The sequence below is a fragment of the Sphaerodactylus townsendi genome, linkage group LG04, assembly GCF_021028975.2.
Source record: "Sphaerodactylus townsendi isolate TG3544 linkage group LG04, MPM_Stown_v2.3, whole genome shotgun sequence".
NCBI classification, from domain to species: domain Eukaryota; kingdom Metazoa; phylum Chordata; class Lepidosauria; order Squamata; family Sphaerodactylidae; genus Sphaerodactylus; species Sphaerodactylus townsendi.
In genome coordinates, this window is record NC_059428.1 from 40,661,037 (window position 1) to 40,684,174 (window position 23,138).

A 23,138-nucleotide genomic window follows, 5' to 3' on the forward strand; every position below is an offset into this window, starting at 1 on the left:
CTAATTACTCTCTGTCAGGTGGGAGGCAGCCTGATTGTGCAATTGGCTGCCAGTGAAGAAGAACCTTCCATTCAAATCAGTGAGCTTTTATCTTTTTGAGGAGGGTCTAATTATTCTGCTTAAGAACTATATTTTTCCATTAATGAAAATGGTTTAATGTTTCAACTGAAACAATGAAGGGAAAGTGGGTCTGTGGAGATGCAAATTCCTGCTGAAAAGGGGATAAGAGAATAGCATTCGAAAGCATGTGTTGGTCTTTCTGTTCCAAGTACGAATTTGCCCATTTATCTCAAACAGTAAAGATTATGATCATTAAAGCAAACATTCATGGACTTGAAACTGAAGAAAACATGTGCATATTTCCTACATTTGAGCCTAGCTACTTAGTTCTGCAGAATTAAGAAGCAGAAAGATGGTGTAATTACTTTTCTCAAAGTACTTTTTGACTACTGTAGCGCTCAGAATTCAGCATCAGTTCACACAATAGTTCTGTGCTTTTATTTCTTGCTCAGGTTGCATTCTGATTATGGCAAACAGGTTGTTTGAAAAATTGATCATGAGTACAAGACTTAGATTGGCAAAGGGATAACTGAAATGGTCTGAACAGACATAAGGTTTTTTTTGTGATCCAAAAACTAGCTGGTTTGTAAATATCAAACATCTAAATATCATAACTATTCTGAATTCAGACAGAATATTTAGCAGTAGAGGCCTTCCAATGTGACCTATATTTTGGCATTTTGAGTTCGGATTTCCCAGAGAGCGGGAAGTAGGAGACACATACTAAAGAGACATGGTGGACCAGCATTCATAGTGAGGTAAGTGACAGGCTGTCTTCCCACCGAACAGAATTATTGAAAGGTCTTGTACTCATTTTTCCCAGTGTCTGCCAGTCATACAATTTCATTGGATGTGGAGGGCTTTCAGATGCTTTGTGGCCATGAGTCCCAGTTGCTTCTTAACATGGACTATGCAGGCAAACCAGAGAAATGGTCTTTATATATCCAACCAGCCGACAAACAGAGCAGTAGAAGAAAACAAAGACACAAGGACTGGACATGCATGCATCACACACACACCCCTAAGTCAGACAAGGTGCAAAATATCAGCAATGAATCTCTCGGAAAACAGAGGCAAGCACACACACACAAACACAAAAATCACTCCTGACTGCCCCTTCTGCAAATGAAAATTTTAATTGCCAGCAGAATGGGACTTTTTTCTGTCTGAAATTTGTGAGGAAGTTATTATAATGTAAATTATGCAGTCCCTGAGTTCCCAATTGAACTGGAAACAGGAATTACATACAGAAATGTGTTTTTCATTTAAATCAGTGGCAATTTCTGTTGTATCACTTATCTCATACAACTAGTTTTACTTTCGATATTAAGGAATCTGACTTAAATTTTTGACCCACTTTAAATTCAACATTTTTTTTCTCATACTCATATCTGGATTGTTTGTTGTAAGCCAAGTGGATTTTTTTTTCACTCAAGCTGATCCCTGTCAGAATTTTTTTTTAACCTGTAACAATTTTTTTCTGAGCTTTACACATTTAACTACACTTGTGGATCCCTTTAAGAATCATCACTGAGATGTGATCATGTAATTTCTTGGCATCACATAACTTATTCCATCACATAAATTATTCCTTGCGGTCCTGTGATAGCAATTGCCTGGTAATCCCCAACCCCAAGAATCCATCCAATAAAACAAACAAATCAATTAAATTCATTACCAGCAGAAAGTAGGGCTCTGCAAGACCTCCAATATTTTTGCAGAGCATCTAAAACAGAAATATTCAAATGCACCAATAAGTAAGGCTGCTGCAGAATCTTGATAAATTAGTTTTGGTAATTTACACCCCACTGGTCAGCTCAAGTAAGATCTATGAGAGTGGGTAGAATTGGAAAGTAGATGAGCAAATGGATCAATTATTAATTCGCCATCAGGGTTTAAATGGAATGTTTTCAATTCTTATGTTGTTTTATAGATGTTGTTTGACAATGTTTGTTAGCTGCCTTGAGCCTGGCTTTGGCTAGGAAGGGTGGGATATTAAATCAAATTAAATAATAATAAATAATAAAGATGCTGAACCAGTAGGTACCCTGACTTCTTCATTCCACTTGAAGCTGATGAAGCTGCATTTATGCTTTTTTGTAATTTGCACTGAGACATTTCTTTTATTTGAATAGCGGCTTAATGTGTGGAAAGTTGAAACCTCTCATGACATGGAGGTAAATAATATCACCTAGTAAATAACATCCTTTTAAGCCTTTATTAACATCCTTTTAAGCAGTTGACAATCCTATTGACCTAGAAAATGCAGAAATAGAGTATGTATTGTGGGTGGAGAGTCAGTGTGGCATAGTGTTAAGAGTGGCAGGCAGACTCTTATCTGGAGAACTGGGTTTGATTCTCCACTCCTCCACAAGAAGCTGCTGGGTGACCAGTAACAGTTATCTCAGAACTCTCTCAGCTCATGCAGAGGCAGGCAATGGCAAAACATCTCCAGACCTCTCTCTTGCCTTGAAAACCCAATGGGTTTTCCTTAAGTCAGCTGTGATTTGGCAGTCCCTTCCACCAATGTATTATGGGTAACATTTGAATTCTGTTTTAGACCCCTTATTTTGAAGATTTTGTATTGAATGATTTCCGTCTACAGAGTGTGACTTTCTCATCCCTCCCCAAGCTGCTGTTCCAGATGATATTCAAATATTCATATTTAATATTTCACTGTACCAGCTACATTTCACTCCAAGTCTGTTGTGTTAAATGACAATTGCTTGACACACTCTGTAGGAGACAGCCAGCATGGTGTAAACGCAGGTGGATTCTAATCTGGAGAACAGGGATTGATTCACTACTCCTCCACATGCATGGTAGGGTCTTATCTGGTGAACCAGATGTCTCCTCTCTGCTACATTCCTGCTAGGTGACCCTGAGCTAGCCATAATTCATTCAGAACTCTCTCAACCCTATCTATTTCACAAGGTGTCTATTGTAGCAAAAGGAAGGGAAAGGAGTTTGTAAACCCCTTTGAGTCTCCTTACAGGAGAGAAAGGAGGGTATAAATCCAAACTCCTTCACAGAAGACACTCTTAAGAGTATACATTACAGTTTAGAGAGATATGTATCTGAAATCATTGTAATGACCATAAAAACCTCCTCTACTGCTTTAATTTTGAGTGTTTCTTTGACCTTAGTGGCCAAATGATAGACCATGAGCTATGTCTGGTCTCCAGTGGCTTTATCATTTTTTTCCTCATCAAACTATGGAAAAAAGCTTGACTTCTCTCATAAAGAAAAATGCCTTCAACTTTTGTGAAAGGGATATTTTCTAATTTTAATACTATATCTCCATTTTAAATGTTGTATATAACACATTTCGTGTGTCATGGTATGGATGAGCACTTGGGTTCTGTAGCCACTTTGTTATGGAACATGATGGCTTGACTGTGTCGTTTGCACAATTAAAGACTGTTGTGCCAACCGCTGTCTGGAGAATTGAGTGGCTCCACTTTCTGCCAAAGGCAAACTGCCTAAGTTCTACATCTTATACAGTTTATGAAAGTGCAGGTATCAGTACCACTTATGAACATCTTTGATTTCCACAAGCCAAAAGGGCACACATCTGTTGACAAGTGGATGGATGAGAAGCAGCCTCAGCAAAATTCAATGCCATCATTTTAGAAAAACAAGAAATCTCACCTCTCTTGGTTTCATTGAAATCCATGAAAATTTAGGTCTCTTCTTGTATTATTAACAGGTACTTTCTTACTAGATGCTGTGCATCATTTTTTTTTAAAGTCAGCCTACCTATCTCTGCCACTAGAACCACATCTAATTGGCTCTTGTTGGAACTGATCTCTGCAAAAGTAATGAAAAAAAATTAATCTTTTCTACATCACTCACAATCCTATAATCTCCCATGGTGTCAAACCCTGATTAAAAACACCAACCTAGCAGCTGTCTTTTTTGTCCTCCCTAACTATGACTTGGCATTGGGTGTCATGGCAAATTAGATATTTGATTTCCCCAGTCTTTCAGAACTAAATGTACAGGCAAAAGAGTGCATTCAAATGCGGCACCAGGGAGCTGGACAGGATGAGTTTGGTTCCCATGGATTTCATTTGATCAAGTATTTCCTTCTTTTTTACCAGCATTAGTCCCGACGACAGAAAAACATACCTATCAAATATCAGACAAAGAAGGAAAAGACCTTTCATTTCCCCCACTGTATGTCAACAGCTGTTAGTTTTCCAGAATTTTTGCTGACGTTTAAACACCTAAAGAGTAACCCAAACAACACCTCTGACTAACACACTCTGATATCTTGAGCAAATATATTAATAAAGCATTTGGCAGAATTACAATCACCACCTGCATTTAATAAGGCTCAATGTTAAATACAGTTGCGCTATGAATTTATATAAATTATTCTTTAACAGATATTTAAAATGGGATAATGAATTGAGCAGTGCTTCATTGTAGACTATTGGACTACTGAACTTTATGGCTTGACATTTGTGTCACATCAGTGGACATACCAAAGGAACAAAAACTATTTTACAACTCACTTTACATATTCACAGTAAGGACAGTTAAAGAATGTCTTTCATCATAGGTAAATGGAGTGAAGATTTTAATCTGTCATTGTACTAGAACTAGCAGGGGCTGGAAGTTATTTTATGGTTATTAATGTTAAGGGTCTCCTGTTTATATGGCATATTTCAAAACTAAAAAGCAATTAACTGAAATAATTAAAATTTTATTCTATGACTGCCTTCTAGCAACAGCAATGCCTGCTGGCAGAACTGAACAATGTAACATTTTGTAGAATGCACATACTAAAATCTTGTTTTGAATAAAGAACAGTGACATAAATTGTCATCAAGAGAGAAATCAGAAATTTTGTAAAAAAATGAGTTTCCCGTTTGTTTTTATGTGGCTACTATCATTGCTGTCAAATTTAACGATCCTAGGACTGAGTGCAGCTAGGCTATTTGGCCCTCTGTGATATTGCTGTAAATTATTTTATTTCTGGCTAGTTTACTTTTATGGTTAATGGCCATAAGCAAGATCTTCGTCCCTGCTACAAAACTTGATTTGTACTTGGGCTAGTGTCCCTTCTGCACCCAAACCTACTGCTTGAGGTTAAAAGGCTTTTGTTTACTTTCGGGCTCAAGCCAAAACAAGTATGGGTATAACTTCTCTCTAGTACCTATCCAAAAACAGCATACACTTTATCTACTAGTGTAATATTGCCCAAAGATTACTCATAGCCTCAGTATTGACCACACATGTCAGCATTCTTGTAATTCCAATGTCAACTTTATTGAAAATGATACACATCTTGTGAAACAAGTTTTATTATAGAACGTATATTGTAGCAAATGTATTTAAACCAGTTAGTTTCTAGGAAAGAAAAACAAAAAAGGGCAAATACAAAAAGTGTACAATAGCAAATCAGTGCACAAAAATCATCCATCATTTGAGATTTTAAAAGTCACAAGCGTATTTTTAAAAATTCTTGTTACTGTTAATGTTGTGTGACTTAGGCACTCTTTGTTTCCAAGAAAAAAAGTCATCTGAGGAATCAACTACTGTTCCTTCTTTATTTTCCTCTTTTTGAAAATGCCAGCTTCTGGGACAGTTTGGTAAAGGGAGGGGGGAGCCAGTATGGGGAGCAGGGGCTTTAACCCTTTCCTCCACTTGATGTTTTTACCCCAGCTGGGGAAACATTCAGGTACCTGTTCCTTTCCACACTGGGGGTAAAAGCAGCTCAGGGTGAATTTTTGCAGCAAGCAAACAGCAACAGAACAGAAGATGAAAGTTCCCTGTCATCAGATCAAACAATCCCCAGAGGCATTTGCCAAAGAAATGTTCCTTAATGTGCAGCTGAACCTGCCATGAGGCACTTATTATTCATTGGCTGAAAAGCCTCACGCAATGATACCAACATATTCATAAAGATTGAGTTTAAACAGCATTACAATGAAACTCACCAAGAAGCCACCAAGATTACTGAGTCAAAGAAACCAGCAATATAAACTCAGGGCAAGGAAAATTATTACAGGTGAGCTACTCTGTCATGGTAAGTAAATGTTTTCTCAGAAACACTAAGGCCAAATGCACACAGAAATGTCAACCACGGAGATCATGTTAAGGCTGCTGGCATTTGAACCATGCAACAATCCCAAGATGGCAACAAGTGCCCTGCTTTTTAACGCACATTTTAAAAAGTTATTTGTGCCAGAAAACTGGGGAGGGGATTGGGGAATGGGATACAATGTCACAAGTCAGAGATGCTATTATACAAATCCAATACCTTTAACAAAATTTAAATTCAAAAAATATTTGAAAAAGTCAACATAAAGAAAATTTAGCAATAGTACAATTATAAAATTACATGGCTGGAGGACAGATTTTAGATTTAAAAGTCCCTACCAAAACATCAGTGTAAACATCTGAAGTGCATCTCCTAACATAATACAATATTTAAGAGTGTAAGTGAGTTAGAAAAAGGCAGCAATGTGGGCTTGTGTGATGATGTGCTAAATGTGCAATACCTAAGCTACTGACCCAGGACCTTTGCATCCTATAAACAAAATATACAGATTATTCATAGCTGAGTTTGTGAAATTATTAATTCTTTTTCTTCCCCTAGAATTAACATACTGTTACAGAGAGGAAAGCCTGTGTATTTTTGAAAAAACTGTCATTATTATGCTGTAATATTAACAAAGTTATGTGGATTCAGCTAAAACTTGAGAACTGGAAGTAGAAAGAGAGGAACATTATTTCTACACATACTCTGCTTTCTTTGGGTCTAGTGTCAAGTTCAGCCAAACAAGTTTTGTGCCCATCATGAACAGGTCTTTCTTCACAAATACTCTTTGAAGAAATGACTGTATTTTCACACTAAAAGGCAAGCTGCAGAAGTGATTAGAGGTGTTTTAGAAATGTGAAGAGATTTAGGTGCTTCCCCAATTTTAAAAATCATATTTTACTTAAATCTTTCACTGCAATTTGTTCACATAACCGATAAATATAGCATAATTTAGAGTTATAGCAATGGTTTACCTCTGAAAATACTTCTGCAATACACTTAATCACTGCAGCATGGTAATAGTAGATTCTGCTTTTTGTACTGCATTTAATGGTTCAATTAAAATCTAGATGGTGATTATCATAATTACCTTACTTGATATCCTGCTTTAGTCCCTATTCCATTTTTTAAGATCCCAACCAGTTATTATCTTGTGTAAATGATACATAGGGCTCTTCACATATGAGTAGTGAAGACATGCCAACTTTATACATACAATGAGTTCTAGCCTACCATTCAGCTTAGATAACAGTGACGCTTTTCCCAGTTAGCCAATCAGTAGGATAAAGCCCATGTTCTCAGTTTTCATGTTTATCTACACATAATGCAATGCATAGCCATCAACAAGTAGTAATCATTCTGAAGACAAAAGCATTCTGAAGACAAAAGCATTCACATTTCAACTGTCAGTACTCTACACATCTTTTAAAAGAGTTTTCTGTCATTTACGTGCAGTGAATACATGAACAAGGGTAGTCTTCCAGTTTCTTAATGTAAATTAACTGAGAACTATAAACTTCCACAAACTTTACTTTCTATAGCTTATTGACAACAAAGCTACAACAGAGAAACCTTTCTTCTTAAAGTACTTCCTGAATATATTTTACATAATTAGCTTGCCTTGTTAACTTGCAAAATTGTCTAACTACAAATAGCTGATAACTTACAAAGAGAAGCTAACCATGCAGATACACAAATTACATCTAGTGTGTATGAGGTTTTAGGTCTTTTACTCCTCAGTACTGCAGGAAAAAATTTCTCTTTAGATACACACATGGGTGAGGCTCACAGAAACAAACAGTCCCATGAGCATCTAAAGCAGGGAATCGACCATTAACAGATTGGTTTAACAGCTTTCTTTTGGAAATAAATATTTATATCTTACAAGATTTCTCAAGAACATAACCTCAAAAATTATTAGAATAGCAAAAGACAGACTAATTACAAATGCGCTTAAGAAACTGTACAGGATTTCTTAGCAATGCCTTGTTACACAAGACTAAATCAATGTGCCAGCATCCAAAATAAAGAAAAGGAAAGGGGCAAAAACTTCCAATCCCTGGATGCTTGCTCTAGTCACTGTAGGATGTTGTCTCATTAAAATGAAACTAAAAAACACCCATCCAACTCACAGCAACGAATGGCTATGCAGCCAATGGAATTACAAGACAAATATTGTTGGATAAACTGGAAAAGGCTCTTCTGAAAAGAAACCCTTAGGGTTATTTCCAGTCTGTAACCAAAATCCAAGAGATGTTCTTCGCCATGCTTGAATTGAGGTTTTCATATAGTTTCATATAGTTTGACAGCAATTCTATTTACCAATTTCAAAGAAGAAGGTAGCATTCTAATAGAAAATGGGGCTTAAAAAGTCAGATACAGGACAGCAATTTTAAGAGCCTACAAATGGAATTTGCTTACAGAAACTGAAGAGCACTTGGTAATGGTTTCAATTTATGGTCCCTTTGTTACTGTTTCTATTGCTGATTGGACAGTGACTCAGCATTAATATCCTAGCTACAAGGAACTATGAATGCTGTTCTGTAAGAAGGTAGTGATTTAGTTTCACCAAGTTCCTTTATATTAGTGCAATTAAAAGGAATTCTAGAAGGCAAAACAACCAGGAGGACAAAATCCTGAATTCCTGAAGACAAGACATAAGAAACCCACAAGGTAACTTATCCAAATTCGCTATACTTTTTGCTCAGGTTCCAGAATCCCATTTGAAAGCTATCCCCTAAGAGAAAGAAATGTGTCGAAATAGGAAACAGTAATTTTAATCCTCATTTACTTATGAATTACCAAATACATTTCACTGGAACTGCCTAACTCAAAAAATGGTTTTGTGCCCAAATGCACCCGAAAACGTGGTTCAGCAAAATTCCACATCCTTTGGGTCAGTAGATAGTTGCTTTGTTCTGTGGCATACCGGTTTAATCAGCGAGCAAAGTAATTTGCCTCTAGGAGAACGTGTGCTGTCACTTCAAGGTGATAATGGTTGTGCAGGTCCTCCAATCCTCAGTGTGACACTGCCTTATACAGAGATGAAACTTCTCACCTCCCTGCACAAAAGCAGTAAAATCTATTTTTGAAATGGTAACCATTATAACAGATGTTTACACTTTTCCTTTTCTAAGATACACATAAAAATACATCAGCCATTCTTCTAGATAATGTGGCATGTGGTTTTGAAATACAGAATGTAAGTACTACAAAATACAGGCTGCAAAATATTTGTCTGTCCCCTTCTGTTGCCATCTTCTGCCAGCAGGTAAAGACTTTGGCCTTGTATGCATGAATTACTTACCGCGCAGCTGAGAAGCCATCTTTGTTTTGAAGTGGGGTTTCCCCATATCTTTTTGTTCAGATTTGGTGCTAACCTCCTGCAAAATATCTACATCCAGGCTGGTACAGCAATCCACCCCTCCCCTCACCGTCTTTTTGTGGCCATGCATTTTGGGAGGTTGTCTACAGTTTTAGTTGGTGGTGGTTTGCTCATCTGTTTTGGAGCTGTCTAGTCTATCAGTAGTTCACTGGGCAGACAGCTCTTCAGAATACTCTGCGGGCACCCACAAATCAGTTTCGAAAGAAGCCACCTGACTAGGCTGGGGGCTGGAGGGATGGAAGTCTGCACCTCTAGATGCACCTACTCAGGAACAAACCAACCAACAAACTTTACAGCCTGATTAAGCTCAGTCCTGCATGGTTGTAGTCTCTTGAATCATTGGTAAGGTTTGCAATGCTGAGTAATAACAGCAGTGAAGGCTTGTAGGAGGCTTGGGAGAGGAAAGAGGGAGGAAAGAAGGTGGCAACAGCTTGCAGGGGAGGGGGGAGATATGAGGAAGGGAAGGCAGGCAAGAGCAAGCCAATCTCATCAATTTCACCAGCTTTACCACTCCAGTGATAGAGAGAGCGAGAGAGCCAGCCAGCCAGCCAGTGAAATGGTGGCTGGTACAGTAAAATGGTAGCTGGTAAAGTAAGAGGAATTACTGTGGGGTGGGTGGGGAAATGAGGGAAAGAGTGAGAAATCCCAAGGAAATGCTAATGCATATGGACCCCCTTTGCATTCCCTATGAATGGAGAAAAAAAAGTTGCACTTAAAGAGGTTTTGGAAACTGTGGGGACTTTCAGATCTGGAAGTGCTGTGAGTACTGGAGAGGGAAAATATGTGCATAACTGAGAATCAGACCTGAATGGAATGTATGCTCAAAGCAAAGGAGACCACACATGCATCAATGGCCTTTGTTTTGTTTCCCTGAGTGATCCCACCTTCCAGACCTTTATTCAGGAATAATTAATGAAGGTACAGGTGGGAAATACAACAAAGTATGGGCACATTAAAGAAAAATGACCAGCATTTGCCAGTCTGTTGGTTCACCTATTATGAGAGGCACGCAGCAAAACATTTCTTCACAGCATCCCTGAGGGAAAAACAAAATATAAGGGTATTATTCTTTAAATATTTATATTAACCACATGAAGGCATTCAGACATCCTGGCAAGCTTATTTACCACACAAACATCATGTTACAACAAGTCCTCCACATTTTCTATAATATTATATTGGAATAACCTACTGTTATTCCAGCCTTACAAGGACAAAATTTTAGGTCCCATTATTACAGTATATAATGATCTCATGTAAGTTCTAAATTTAACACTGTGGTACTTCATTAAAACTGGGCTCATCTGTTAAGCCACAGAGGAAATTCTTCAAGGCTGATTTTATGAACTAGGCAACTTCTGAAGCCAATCGAAGAAATCAAGATTACCTTGCAAATGGTATATAGGAAATGCTATACCTAAATGAAATGGAAAAAATGCATTAGCAAGAACAGAATACACACTTTTCTTCCTGCATAACACATACAGGAGATCTAACATGAACTCAACACAAATACAGCCCACCAATTATGAACTGTAGAACTTGGCAGGTGCTAGCAGTCAATAGTTGAAAGTTACAGCAAAACACTAGAAGCGAATAGGCTGCTGTGATGAACAGTTAGCTTAAGATGTCTTAGACCAGTCAAGAGAACCCTGGTAGACAGGGGGTTGAAAAAAAATTCTACTATTGACCTAAGAGAGTGGCAGTTGAGAATATAAGTCAGGAAGGAAGGTGGGGTGAGTGAAGGAGGAGAGGAGGATTGAGGAGGATCCTGAAACAGGGAAGTGAAAGTGGTAGTCCTTCCCTGAGGGAAATAGCTCCCAGGAAAAGTGATTTCTATCAAGTGTTAAAAAGAAGTAAAATTGGAACCTGTGTGTATGTTCCTGCCTCCAGAGGCGGAGCTTCCTCGGGGACATCTGGGGACAAATGCCCCAGGCGGCCACCTTTCAGTCATGTGGAGAGGGTGGAAAATCGCCCCCACACCCCTCCTCCTTCCCCCCGGCTGTCCTCCTCAGTTTGAGGTGCTTGGCTTAGCTCGGTGGTAGGCAGCGCGCAAGCGAGGAAAAAGGTAAGGCTCAGCACGCCCTGCCCCCTGCCAGGCCCTGCTCTCCACCTACCGCCCCCATCTGGAGAGCCCCGTGCAGCACCCTGCCAGGCAAACCCGCCCTGCCTTCCCCCCAACTCCCACAAATCCTCCTGGCCTCCCCCTCCCCCCAGCAAGCCCGTGGGCCCTTTTCTGCCTCCCTCCCACCCCCGCAAGGAAGTCTAGGCCTGCAGAGCAGCTCCGCGGGCCCTTCCCCACCCCCACGAGGAAGCCCAGGCCCACGGAGCAGCTCTGTGGGCCATTCCCTTCCTCCCCCACCCCCACCCTAACCTTCAGCTTCCCACCCCCCCTCAAGCCTCATTTTTTAACCCTCCCCCATTTTCTAACCTTCCCCTACCCAAAAAACTGTCTTCCCTGTTATAAGTGTCTTCAACAGCCTCCAACAATCCTATAGAACTAGCTGATTTATTCTAAAACTTAGCAGTTCAGGGTGAATACAAACAAAGATATGGGAATGTTGCCTACCACGCTAAGGCAAAAAACTGCAACACACAGAAGATAAGAGCAAGTCCTTTGTTGTGCCACTGAAAGAGGAAGAAATAATCCCAATTAGGCAAAACCAAATTATTATGTATTTTATTAAATGGCTATCAATTCAAGCACTCACCCAGAAAACTGAACACAAAGTCAAGGTGAAACACAACTAGAGGAGAAGAGAGAAAAAAATCTATGAAGGGAGATACTATGTCAACTGACCATTAATGTATTCCTGTTTAAAAGTAGGGAACAGTTTATTTAAGGTAATGTAAGAACTGTTAACATTTTTTAAATGTTTTTATAATACTTAACCCACTCACACAAGATACTTTTATTTAAGGCTATTGGTCTAATCCAATGTCTTCTACACTTTTTGTCTATATAATTTAACTAGCAGTTAAATAGTGATAAGCATTCTAATAGCACACCTACACACAGATGCAATGGTAGGATATGTTTTTACACTCAACAACCTCTAAAAAATAGTATATTCTAGTTGCCCTTTCCTACGTTAACCAGATGGTGGAAACCTTGCTCCTTTCATTCAATAATATACCTATTTTTTATACACGATCTACTAACTTCTTCAAGATGACATGGAAAACATCCAAAAGTTGCTTCAATTAGGAGAGTTTAAGCAAAATCTTTAACATTACGCTGAAGCCCATTCCAACCCACATATAAGCTTTTAAAAATTAACTTCATGACTTACGAGCATGACTATAGTAGCTATCAAACGGGTTGGTTCAAACATTCTTTTCAATTGCCTCATAGGCCCCATAAGGAAGATGGTGCTGTAACAAGAAAAATACCTTATCAGAAATATCTTAACACATCTGTAGGCAGCCAAAAGGGTCAATATCTGTATATGACTCAAGTTTAAAGCAACACAATACAGTAATTGGGCAATTTTATGCAGTCCACTAATTTCAATGGACTTAACTCAAATTACTCTGCACAGGATTGCATTGTAAATATACTAGAGGAACTATAACACATATTGATTCCCAAGATAATACTGTGCACTTCAAGGAAAGTTTGAAATACTGCATAGAAGAACAATAATTTCCTAATACAGTTTTCCCTAAGTCTACTTCATTTATTTTTATTTACACCTTTCAAAAAAATCATATCCATCTCAAAACATGGTTTTCAAGGTATCTGTGACAGATGGCTGCAGATACCTTATACCGGTCTGGGAACCTTGACAAGGGGTTCAAAAATAATTCCACTGTTGACCTGGGGGAGTGTGAGAATCAGAGTTTAGCAGTTGGGAGTGATGGAGGAAAATTAGTGTAGGATGGAGGAAGATTTTGAGTTAGGGAAGTGAAACTGATTGTCCTTCTCTGAGGGAAATAGCTCCTAAGAAAAGGGGGTGATTCATTTCAAGTGTTAAAGAAGGAAAATTGAAACCTGTTCCTGATTCTACAAACGTTAGAAATTTTGTGTCAAATAAGTTTAAGTCTGTTTTATCAAAGGAGAGACAGCAAAGTGATCTCTCTCAACCATTACATATACCTGTCAATAGAACAGCTACATCAGAGGTGGGCAATTATTTTTTCCATGGGGCCGCATAAGAAACAGAAAATATTGTGGAGGGCCGGGCCAAAAGGCAGGGGGGCGAGGCGCTTTTGAAAGCCCCGCAGAAGCCGGCAGCCAAGGCAACCGGCTTCTGCGGGTCTTTCAAAGACGCCTCACTCCCCAGCAAGGCAGGGGGGCCAGTCAGGGTCATCCGGCGGGCCGGATGTGGCCCGCGGGCCATATAATGCCCGGGTCTGAGCTACATTCTTGTGACAAACTATTGACTGCATAAAGCTATACAAAGTTTCCCTCATTCCTATTATCTTTTCACCTGCCAAGTTTAAATGTAAAACTTCTAATAGTCTGACTTGTCCCTTTCTCCACAAGAGAAAAATAAAACAATTTATGTGTTGAGAATTCATATCAGTCTCTCGTGTGCCATATTCAAACATATACTAATAAAGACTTTTTCAGTTTCTCAGCTTCCTAGGCTGAGTCAGAATAAATCTACCGTATATACCGGCGTATAAGACGACTAGGGGTATAAGACAACCCCCCAACTTTTCCAGTTAAAATATAGAGTACCACCTGCTCAGTACCACCCACTCAGTACCTGGCGTATAAGACGACCCCAGACTTTACAGATGATTTCCCAGGGTTCAAAAGTAGTCTTATACGCCAGTATATACAGTATATAAATTTCATACAACTGGGGATTGGGGAACCATCATTCAAAATAAACATACAATTAAAATAGATTAAAATAATAACAAATCCCATAAAACAGCTAGGAATGATCAACCAAGGTTTATATGTCTAAAATGAAGATTAGGTGCCAATGAAACAAATATGAAGGGAAATTCCACAAGCAAGGTATCATAGCAGAAAAGGCCACTTCTCGCTCCTACAGGCAGGGCATGTACAGAAGGGCCTTTAAGTCAGGAAGTCTATTAAGAAAATATAGCCAAGGCAGTGCTCAAATTGAGAACCAGGTGTTCACTGGCCACCTCTAAGAAAAAAAATAATAGCACTGGTAACATTTTGTCTTTGGTCATGTAATACTGCTCGTTGTTTCCTATTTCCACAGATAAGAATACCATAACTATTCTTTCTAGCTGCAACAATGTAGTAACATCAAGCATAACTAAGCACTGTAGTCTGTATATTTGGTTCCAATTCTTTTATCACTGGGACCACAGCAGGTTTCAGAAGCCTCCCAAGCCACAGAGTAATGGGCAACTCCATGCAACAGGCCAGGCACCTGGCTATTACTGCACCAGCCTGCCGCTCCCAAGGTGGTGTGGTAAGGCTACAAACATGTAAAAACCTACCTGCCAGAATGCCCACATTGGGCTTAACAGACTTAAGCCACCCCATAGGTGATATAAGTCCAAAGTCCTGGCCACCAGCATAATAGGGCCAATGGCCAGAAGGAAACTGACCAGCATTGGCTCCTCCCCCAGCCACCCGCCCTTGGACTAACCCTGCTATGCTGGCAGCAGCACAGAGACACTGGCGCGGCACTCAGCACTGCGTCCAGAGGTGGGATCCAACCAGTTCTCACCACTTCTCTAGAAGTGGTTACTAATTTTTTCTGAGTACCGAGAAGGGATTACTAAAGCAACCTTCCTGCCCAATAGGGATTGGAGGTGCGTGTGTGCGGCAGTGCCACTGTTTGAATCCCACCACCATCGGAACCTGTTATTAAAATTTTTGGATCCCACCACTGGCTGCGTCCCACCACTGCGGAGGGCCGCTGCACCCATGCACAGATGGATTAGCCATAAAAATCTAACATAAAAATCTTACAACTGTTTCCAAGAGAAATTACCATGATTAGCAATATATTAATAATAATTGGATAGAGGAAGACAAGAGGCTTTGAGTAGTCTTTGAAGAAACAAAATTTTCAGTATCAATGGCAGTATAAACACACCTTTATTTTAAACATGTTAATGAAACATCCTGGAGAGTAGTGGAGTGCCACAGAGTTCTGTCCTGGACCCAGCACTATTCAATATTTTTTATCAATGACTTGGATAATGAAATAGAGGGCATATTAATTAAATTTGCATATGATAACAAATTAGGAGGGGCAGCTAATAGCCTGGAGGACAAGGGCAGGATTCAAAATTATCTGGACAGATTAGAGAGCTGGGCCAAAACTAACACAGTGAATTTCAACAGAGATAAATGTAAGATTCTACACTCAGGCAGAAAAAATGAAATGCACATAGGATGGGTGACACCTGGCTTGACAGCAGTACATGTGAAAGAGATCTGGGAGTCTTAGTAGACCATGGTTAAATTACTTCCCAAATTGAAGATTAACTGAAACGCACAAAAATGATACCTTACTTCAATGTCAACTATTCCAGATTTAACTACAACAGGAAAAAAGATTGTACGTTGCAAGAATCGACATTTCACTAAGTTCATTAATAAAATTTACTATAATTTTTAACAGAAAAAGTGATTACCTTCCAAGGGATGAGATATTTCCAATAGTGTAAAATGTTACAAACAATACAAGTCCTTTCCTGGGCACCCATAGCAGGCAAGTACCCTTGAGAGGAAGATAAGATGAAAAAAGACTATAAAACAAAGCATCTGTAACTAGAGCTATTAAACATGAATTCTCATTCTTTCAAAAACTACTTAATGGAGCATAAAACATTGTGATAAACCAGCATTCTTCTCTCATACAAAATCATTCATCAGCCTACAAATGTATAAACTAATACTGCAAATCCAGGTTTCACCGGACAGGGAACACTGGGTTGAATCACACGTATCTGTTCTCTTACTAGCAGCATGTCCAGAAGGATCCTCTGGTATTAGAATCTGTGGGATCAGTAGAAAGATCTTTGTGTCAAAGCACCACCCATAGGAGAACAGATCTGTGGGATCCAGCCCTAACAAAACGTAAGCACGACTCTGCTGTAATGTCAATTAGTGACAGGTTATGCTGACGTTATTAATAAAGAAACTTCAATGAAAGCTACAGTTTAGCAAACCAACTAAAGTTTTTTTTCAACAAATCAACTCAAGTTGTTTTTTTAAAATACTACTAATGACATATGCAATGAAGCCAGCTTTCTCCATAGATATTAGAAGAGTGTTTTGGCCTCACATCACAGCTGTTAGAGATTAAACTAACTTGCTACAGGTGACCAATGAACTTCAGAGCTAAAGGGAATCTGGACTTGAGTTTCCCACATTAAGACCCCTAAACCCTAGCTTTAAACAGATTTTAAAAAGAAAAAGAAACATAAACTGTTAGAAACAAGTCAACATATTTCAAAACATCGGAAATCTAGTTGCATTTTTAACTGTTCTCTGTTCATACGGATGTGGAAGAACAGAAAGCTGTACACACAGAAAGAGAACAATTTAAATAGTAATAAATGCAAAATCTGTAAAATACCAAAATTCTAAAAATCCACTACTGCCAAAGAAATTGTATATGGAGAATCATGGAAGTATTAAATGTTCAGGAACAATATGGTGAAATGAAAAAAAAACTTGCTTACGAACTCCAGTTACACAAGGTATCAACAGACTGCTTTAAAGACTACGGTATACAAGTGTCAGAGAAAAGGTGAATATTTTAAAATAAAGACTAACAGAACAACAGCCCAATCCAGAGCCCTGGGCAGCTAGGGATTGGTGATGCCGCAACAACATCTTGTCACCTCCAGAGGGCTTTCTAGCTGTGCAAGGAGGGTACGATTTGTCCTTCTGGTGGGGTAAGTGCCCTGGGGATAGCAAATCTGCCAGTGCAGCCCAACACCACCTCCAAGAATCACTTCAGCCCCCCCCCCCCCCCGATTGGGTTGTAAGCAGTTCAATAAGAATAAGGGTGCAATTAGAAATACATAATTTAATCAAGTCTGCTATGGAGTAACGTTAGCCACTATCTGTTCATATATGTATGGTACAACCTGCTAGATCAAACCAAGCTTACACTTTCCCTAGAAGCTAAAATAACTAAAGTGAGACTATTGTACTTGAGTCTCATTACAAAGAGATAGAAAACAATAATCTTAGAAAAAGTTGAAAGCAGCAGGAAAAGAGGAAGACCCAACACGGGATGGAGTGATTTACTAAAGGAAACCCTGTCCTCAATTTGGGAGACCTGAGCAAGCCTGTTAATGGTAGGAGGTTTTGGAGATCATTAAATTATACATTTGCCATAAGGCAGAAGCGACTTAACAGCACATAACACATAATCTTCCTTTTAAAAACTGAGTGACAAGAACACCATTCTTCTTAACCAAAACTGACTGTATGCTGTAATGACTGGTTGTTGTCAAAGACCCGTCCAGGCCTTTGGGTTGGTAGCAATGCCAAGCCCTGGGCTCTAAACTAGTGCTCAGACACAAAACAAATTTTATTTTGTATTTTCTGCTTAAAAGAAAGGTTGTAAGATAGTGGCTTTAAAAAAGAGGCAGTGAATACAAACTCATAAGGTGAATTTTCAAACACACATTAAAACAATGTAGTACATTTACCAAATAAAAGAAATACCGGCTAGAACATCTAACAGAAGTCCTCAGTGCACAAGCAAAATTCTTCAAACAAGATAGAGGCAAAGACAGACAAAGAAAAGATGGCTACTAACTCAGATGAAACTAATTTGTGGCATAAACTGGCCACACCAAATAGTTACCAATTAACCAATCAGTTATCAAGTTTGTGAGAACAGGTATCAAGTTAGGTGAGCAAATCTCCCCCCCCCCACCCTTTTGAGTCTTGCAATTAGGGTTTTAGCTGACCAGTTGGATCCAGCTGAAAAGAATTGGAGTTGACTCCATGCCCCTAATGAGGAATCTGACCTTGGTGATGGTACAGCCCCTCTCTCTATAAACACCTACTTCTAAACTATGAGAAAAATGAGACAGAAAACAAGATTTTTATAAGCTTTTCCAATAATCAAAATGGAGCCTCTTTGGACTTGGAAATATACAAGCAAAATGGTTACCCTCTTCACAGTTGTCTCCCAGTGATATTATGGGATCATTTCCCTTTCAAAGTGTCACATTTGCACACACACTGACACTCTGATTTGTGTGTGGAGGGGGGACGGGACTGTCAAACTGCAGTTAACATGGCAACCCTGTAGGGTTTTCAAGCCAAGAGATGTACAGATGTCATTGTCCGTCTCTGGCAGCAGTCCTAGATTTCCTTGCTAGTCTCCCTCCAAGTAGATACCAGGCTGACCCTACTTAGCTTTTAAGACATGATGAGAGGGGGCTAGCCTGTGCTATCTAGGTCAGGGCAAAAAATTGCTAAGCCCAGCTGAAAATATTAGGCGGAGAAAGACAATGGACAATAAGTGTTCAATTTGTCTGCCACTAGCATTATAAAAGATGGAGAAAGGTGCGCATCGCTCCAAAGTACATATATCAATTTGTGCTGCAACTTCTAGAAGTTTTAATGCATCTTTATGTACTGCAAATTATGAATATCAGATCTGTCAACATCCATCAGCCCAAGCAATGACAGGAAGCAAACTCATTTATCCTGCCCATATAGAAAGGTCTGCCATGCCAAAAAATTTTAAAAAATAAAAAGGAAAGGATGACTCGGGGTTTTCCACATGTGTTATTTCATCTGTTGTGTGCCCACACTGCTTTGTCTTTTTTTCCCCTTTTCCACATGTGTTTTGCTCTCACTAGTGGTCACTTTGATCTTTGGTTTTTTACAAGCACTTTCATAATACTCAGAGAAAACCCAGAAAAAAATCATTGAAAAAATCAAAGCGACCTCTACAGGGAGCAAAACATGTGCACAAAAGAAGGGGGGAAAGACACAATACAAACACACAACTAACGAAATAACACATACAGAAAAAACCATACACTTATTGGCTGTCCCTTCCTAAAGCATTCAGCACAGCTGTATGTAGAAAGAGAATAGTCAGGTTTAATGTGATAATTAGTTCTTCAACATTCTAATTTATCAGTGGATGGTCAAGTCCCTCTTCTGTCTGTGTTATCTGTTGTTCTGATGTTGTATTATATGCAGCCTTCTCATACTCCTGTTTCAGAAGGCCTGAGATTAGAGAAATTGCATTTAGACTTTCCTGTCACCAGTCCAAAAGAGAACAGATAAATCCCCGGATTACATACTAATTTTTTTAAAAAATTACCCACACAGACCCAATCTTGATGTGTAGCTGGAATACAATCAAGAAGAATGGCAAACAAATGACTGTAAATAGCTTGCTGGACAGTTAAAAATGAAAGAAGTCAAACATCTAACCTTTACCTTACACAAGCTGATAGAAGAAAGATAGAAGTCTTACCAAAATCGAGCAGAGAACTCCTATAGCAAAACAAGCTATGAAACCTTTCAATCTTGTGCTCCAGCTTAGAGAACTTGCATCAACCACCTGCAAGATTTAAAAAGACCTTCATTAAAACTATAAGCACAACATTTTAAGGCAAGCAGATGGTAAGCCCACATAGATCTTAGAAGTTAAAGCAGCAGAAAATAAAGGAAATGTATACAATATCCTATGGTCTATTACGAAAAGAATGACCCATGTTTCTAACTTAAGTAAATTACCATTGTGAAATAAATGTTACTGAATCAAGAACATTTTTGTACAATTGTTTACATGAAGGTCATCACACATGAACATGTTTCTAATGCCAAAGAAATTGTACCTCACCACCTCTATTCTTCCAGCCATTTTAGAAACTGAGTTTTTAAACATGCACATCAGTTATTTTTTTCTCCAACATTTTATTTTGACCATCAATACACTCAACTACAGCATTTTCTTTTCTAATATTCACAGAAAGCAATTCTCAAGCTTCCCTGCATATTAGCTGTGCTTCATTATATTATTTAGCTACCTTCCATCTTACTTGCTTTATCAAAGTTGAAAGCTTTGTGTCAAGGTTTCCCTAACAGGATTCAGTCAACCAAAGTGCCCACACTATTGTAGACCCTTTTTTTGTGTAGAATAGAATCAAACATAATTTCCAAGACATGCGGGACATAAATATTTCAATAATATAAATAAAAGTAATAAATACTGTAACCTTGCTGAAGCTCAGCAGGACTGAAATGGAAGGTGAGTTAGACAGAAATAATTAAATGAAGATGTTCTAAAAGTACTTGGAAGTCTTAGTATGCTTTCCAAGTACAACTGTTTTGTAAAACACTAATCCTTTAACAAATTTGCATCGTTTTAACTATTGTTCTAAAACACCAGCAAAAGCAGTGAACATCTGAAAATATTAAAGGGGACTTTAAAGTCAGTTATACAATCTCTAAAACCCAAAGAATGTATTACTTCAAGTAAAGATTGGATTGGGAGATAGAGCAGAATAATTAAACCAAAGTTTAACACCACATAATAAGTATCCCACAACTTTTCCTGTTGCTAGGCTCATAATTATGTAAAACGAAACAATTCTTTGGAGATTAATATCATGCAGCTTTTCCAGTAATACTTCCTAAAGTGGTAATTCCACTGCAGGGATATATTTTTTCCAACCACAACGATGTAATATTTTATGTCAAAGGCATGCCTTTGAGGAGTCCCAGCGTTATTAGCCTTTTAAAGAGAAGAGGTTGGTGCTGATAATAGCGATAACACAAAAAAGCCCAGCTTGTGAACTTTTACATCCTCTGTCTTTCCTCCCAAGCCTTTTAAAAAGAGTTTCAAAAAGCAGTACAGCTAGCCCTCCTTTCTCACCATTCTTTGAACTGTTGCTTAATTTTTTAAAAACTTTCCTTAAAGTTCATGGCTTTACCATAGAGGAAAGCTAGTGCTGGAATTTTAACAACGATTTGGGAGACCACAGGTTTGAAGCCCAACTCTACCATGGATTCTCACTGTGTGACTTTGGACAAGCCATAAACTCTCAGTCTCACATACCTTACAGGGTTACTGTGCGGATAAAATAGGAGACGCGAACAGTGTAAGCCATTTTGGGTCCCCACTAGGGAGAAAGCTATCACATAAATTAAACAAACAAATAAGGTCTATAGCTGTTCAATAAAAGGAAATAGTGGCAGTAGCTCTAAATATAAAATCCAGATGGATAAACCCAGTGGTTTCCTTGCATTATATGAAGAACCTTCCAATGGAGGAAAAGTCTTCCCTCCAAATGAAGATTCAGCGCTTAACAAGAAGGAAAAATTCAACCCAATCCAGGATTGTTCCTATGTACTTAGCAATAAGTACTTATCCCCATTCCATCTTTTTTTTAAAAAAAACCATCTTTAATTAAGTCAATCATTTATTCAAACTATATCATTAATATCATTTAATGTAACAGCTGAAAAAAATCACAAATATATTTGTAACTGCAATATTTTTGTTGTGCTATAGGCAGCCATCACAAAAATACTTTCAGTCCATGGTGCCGAGATGAAGAATTTTTAAATGTCATAAACAAAGCAGCGATTCTTTGTTAGAAGGTCAGACTTTTTTCTTTTCCTGTAGGAGGCAATCACGAAACCAAAGCAGCTTTACTTTGTAACAGCGATTGATCAACTGATACTTATATCAGTGAATGTGCTATTTAAAGTAACAATGAATGCTATTTAAGGTAACAATGAATGTCGGAATGCCAGAATCACTCGTTTTAATATGCACTAAATGTATTCTAAGAAAGTGGCCACGAAATTCTGCCCAGAGTCAATTTGGCAGTAAGCAATGACAATACACTTTCCTTTCCACCTTATATCTTTCAGTGTTGCACCATTTTTAATATCCATCTATTTTACTGGGACACTGGCAGAGGCCACTAGCACTACTTCCCCACTAACAATATGCTGTTGGGTCTCCTATACGGCGCCTGGGGCTTCTAGCTTGGAACGAAATAAGTGGTTAAAACAGAAAAGCAGCATCTTTCCCAAAGTTTTTTGGGCAGTTTGAGTCCAGACAAAGGAAAGAAATTCTGGTCGGGCTATTATTTGGGGGGTTCTGCACTGGCTGTTTTAACGATTGCAAATATATTTCACATAAATACGAGCAGTTAAATACACAGAAACTGGTGGCAAGTTGACTACCAGAGCTCAAGCAACAAGGGTGGGGAATGTCGGGAGCGGGGAGGGCAGGAAAAAGAAGGGTGGAAAGGGCTTGGGGTGAGAAGGGGTGGGGCTGGCAGACAGGAAAGGGACCCTGTTTGGAAAGCACAAGGAAGCTCGACTTGAAACGATACGGGAGTTAAACAAGGAAGCAGCAGGAGAGACGCTCACCTACAAGACGGCGGCGCAAAGCCCAGATCCATCTGAAGGGAGAGGCACAGGTGTCCTGCTCAGACCCCACTCAAGAGACCCTTACCTCTGCCAGGGGACTCGGCTCTTCCGCGTCCTGCCCGCTTAGAACCCGTTTCAGCTTGTCCATTGCGCGCAGCCCAGACACTTGTTGTGCGCCTCCGGGTTCCACCTACCGCGACGCGGTCTCGAGACGGACGTCTCCTGATCAACCCGCCCATTTCCTCTGAAGACTACAACTCCCAGCAGCTCCACGTCCTAATGCCGAATCCTTTATCCGTCGCTTGGTGTTGGGA

The 23,138-nt window shown here is 39.1% G+C and overlaps 1 protein-coding gene across 1 annotated transcript; it reads right to left on the reverse strand.

Annotated features, from left to right (window-relative positions):
* Nucleotides 1–5,315: 5,315 nt before the first annotated feature.
* SFT2D2 (SFT2 domain containing 2) lies at nt 5,316–23,138 on the reverse strand. Its single transcript, XM_048494802.1, has 9 exons — nt 22,910–23,138; nt 19,910–19,996; nt 16,080–16,165; nt 12,791–12,872; nt 12,209–12,244; nt 12,067–12,125; nt 10,885–10,914; nt 10,491–10,533; nt 5,316–9,174 (listed from the first exon to the last, which is right to left on the reverse strand). Exons 1-8 carry the CDS (start codon nt 22,970–22,972, stop codon nt 10,494–10,496), a joined length of 483 nt encoding a protein of 160 aa, XP_048350759.1. The 5' UTR covers nt 22,973–23,138; the 3' UTR covers nt 5,316–9,174; nt 10,491–10,493.

What these genes read in the sequence shown, in the direction of transcription:
- SFT2D2 (XM_048494802.1), bottom strand. Translation starts at nt 22,972, where the DNA reads ATGGACAAGCTGAAACGGGTTCTAAGCGGGCAGGACGCGGAAGAGCCG. An exon ending in AATATCTCATCCCTTGGAAG is followed by an intron (nt 12,873 to 16,079) that starts GTAATCACTTTT and finishes TTCTTGTTACAG; the next exon opens with CACCATCTTCCTTATGGGGC. An exon ending in CTTTGTGTTCAGTTTTCTGG is followed by an intron (nt 12,126 to 12,208) that starts GTGAGTGCTTGA and finishes TTCCTCTTTCAG; the next exon opens with TGGCACAACAAAGGACTTGC.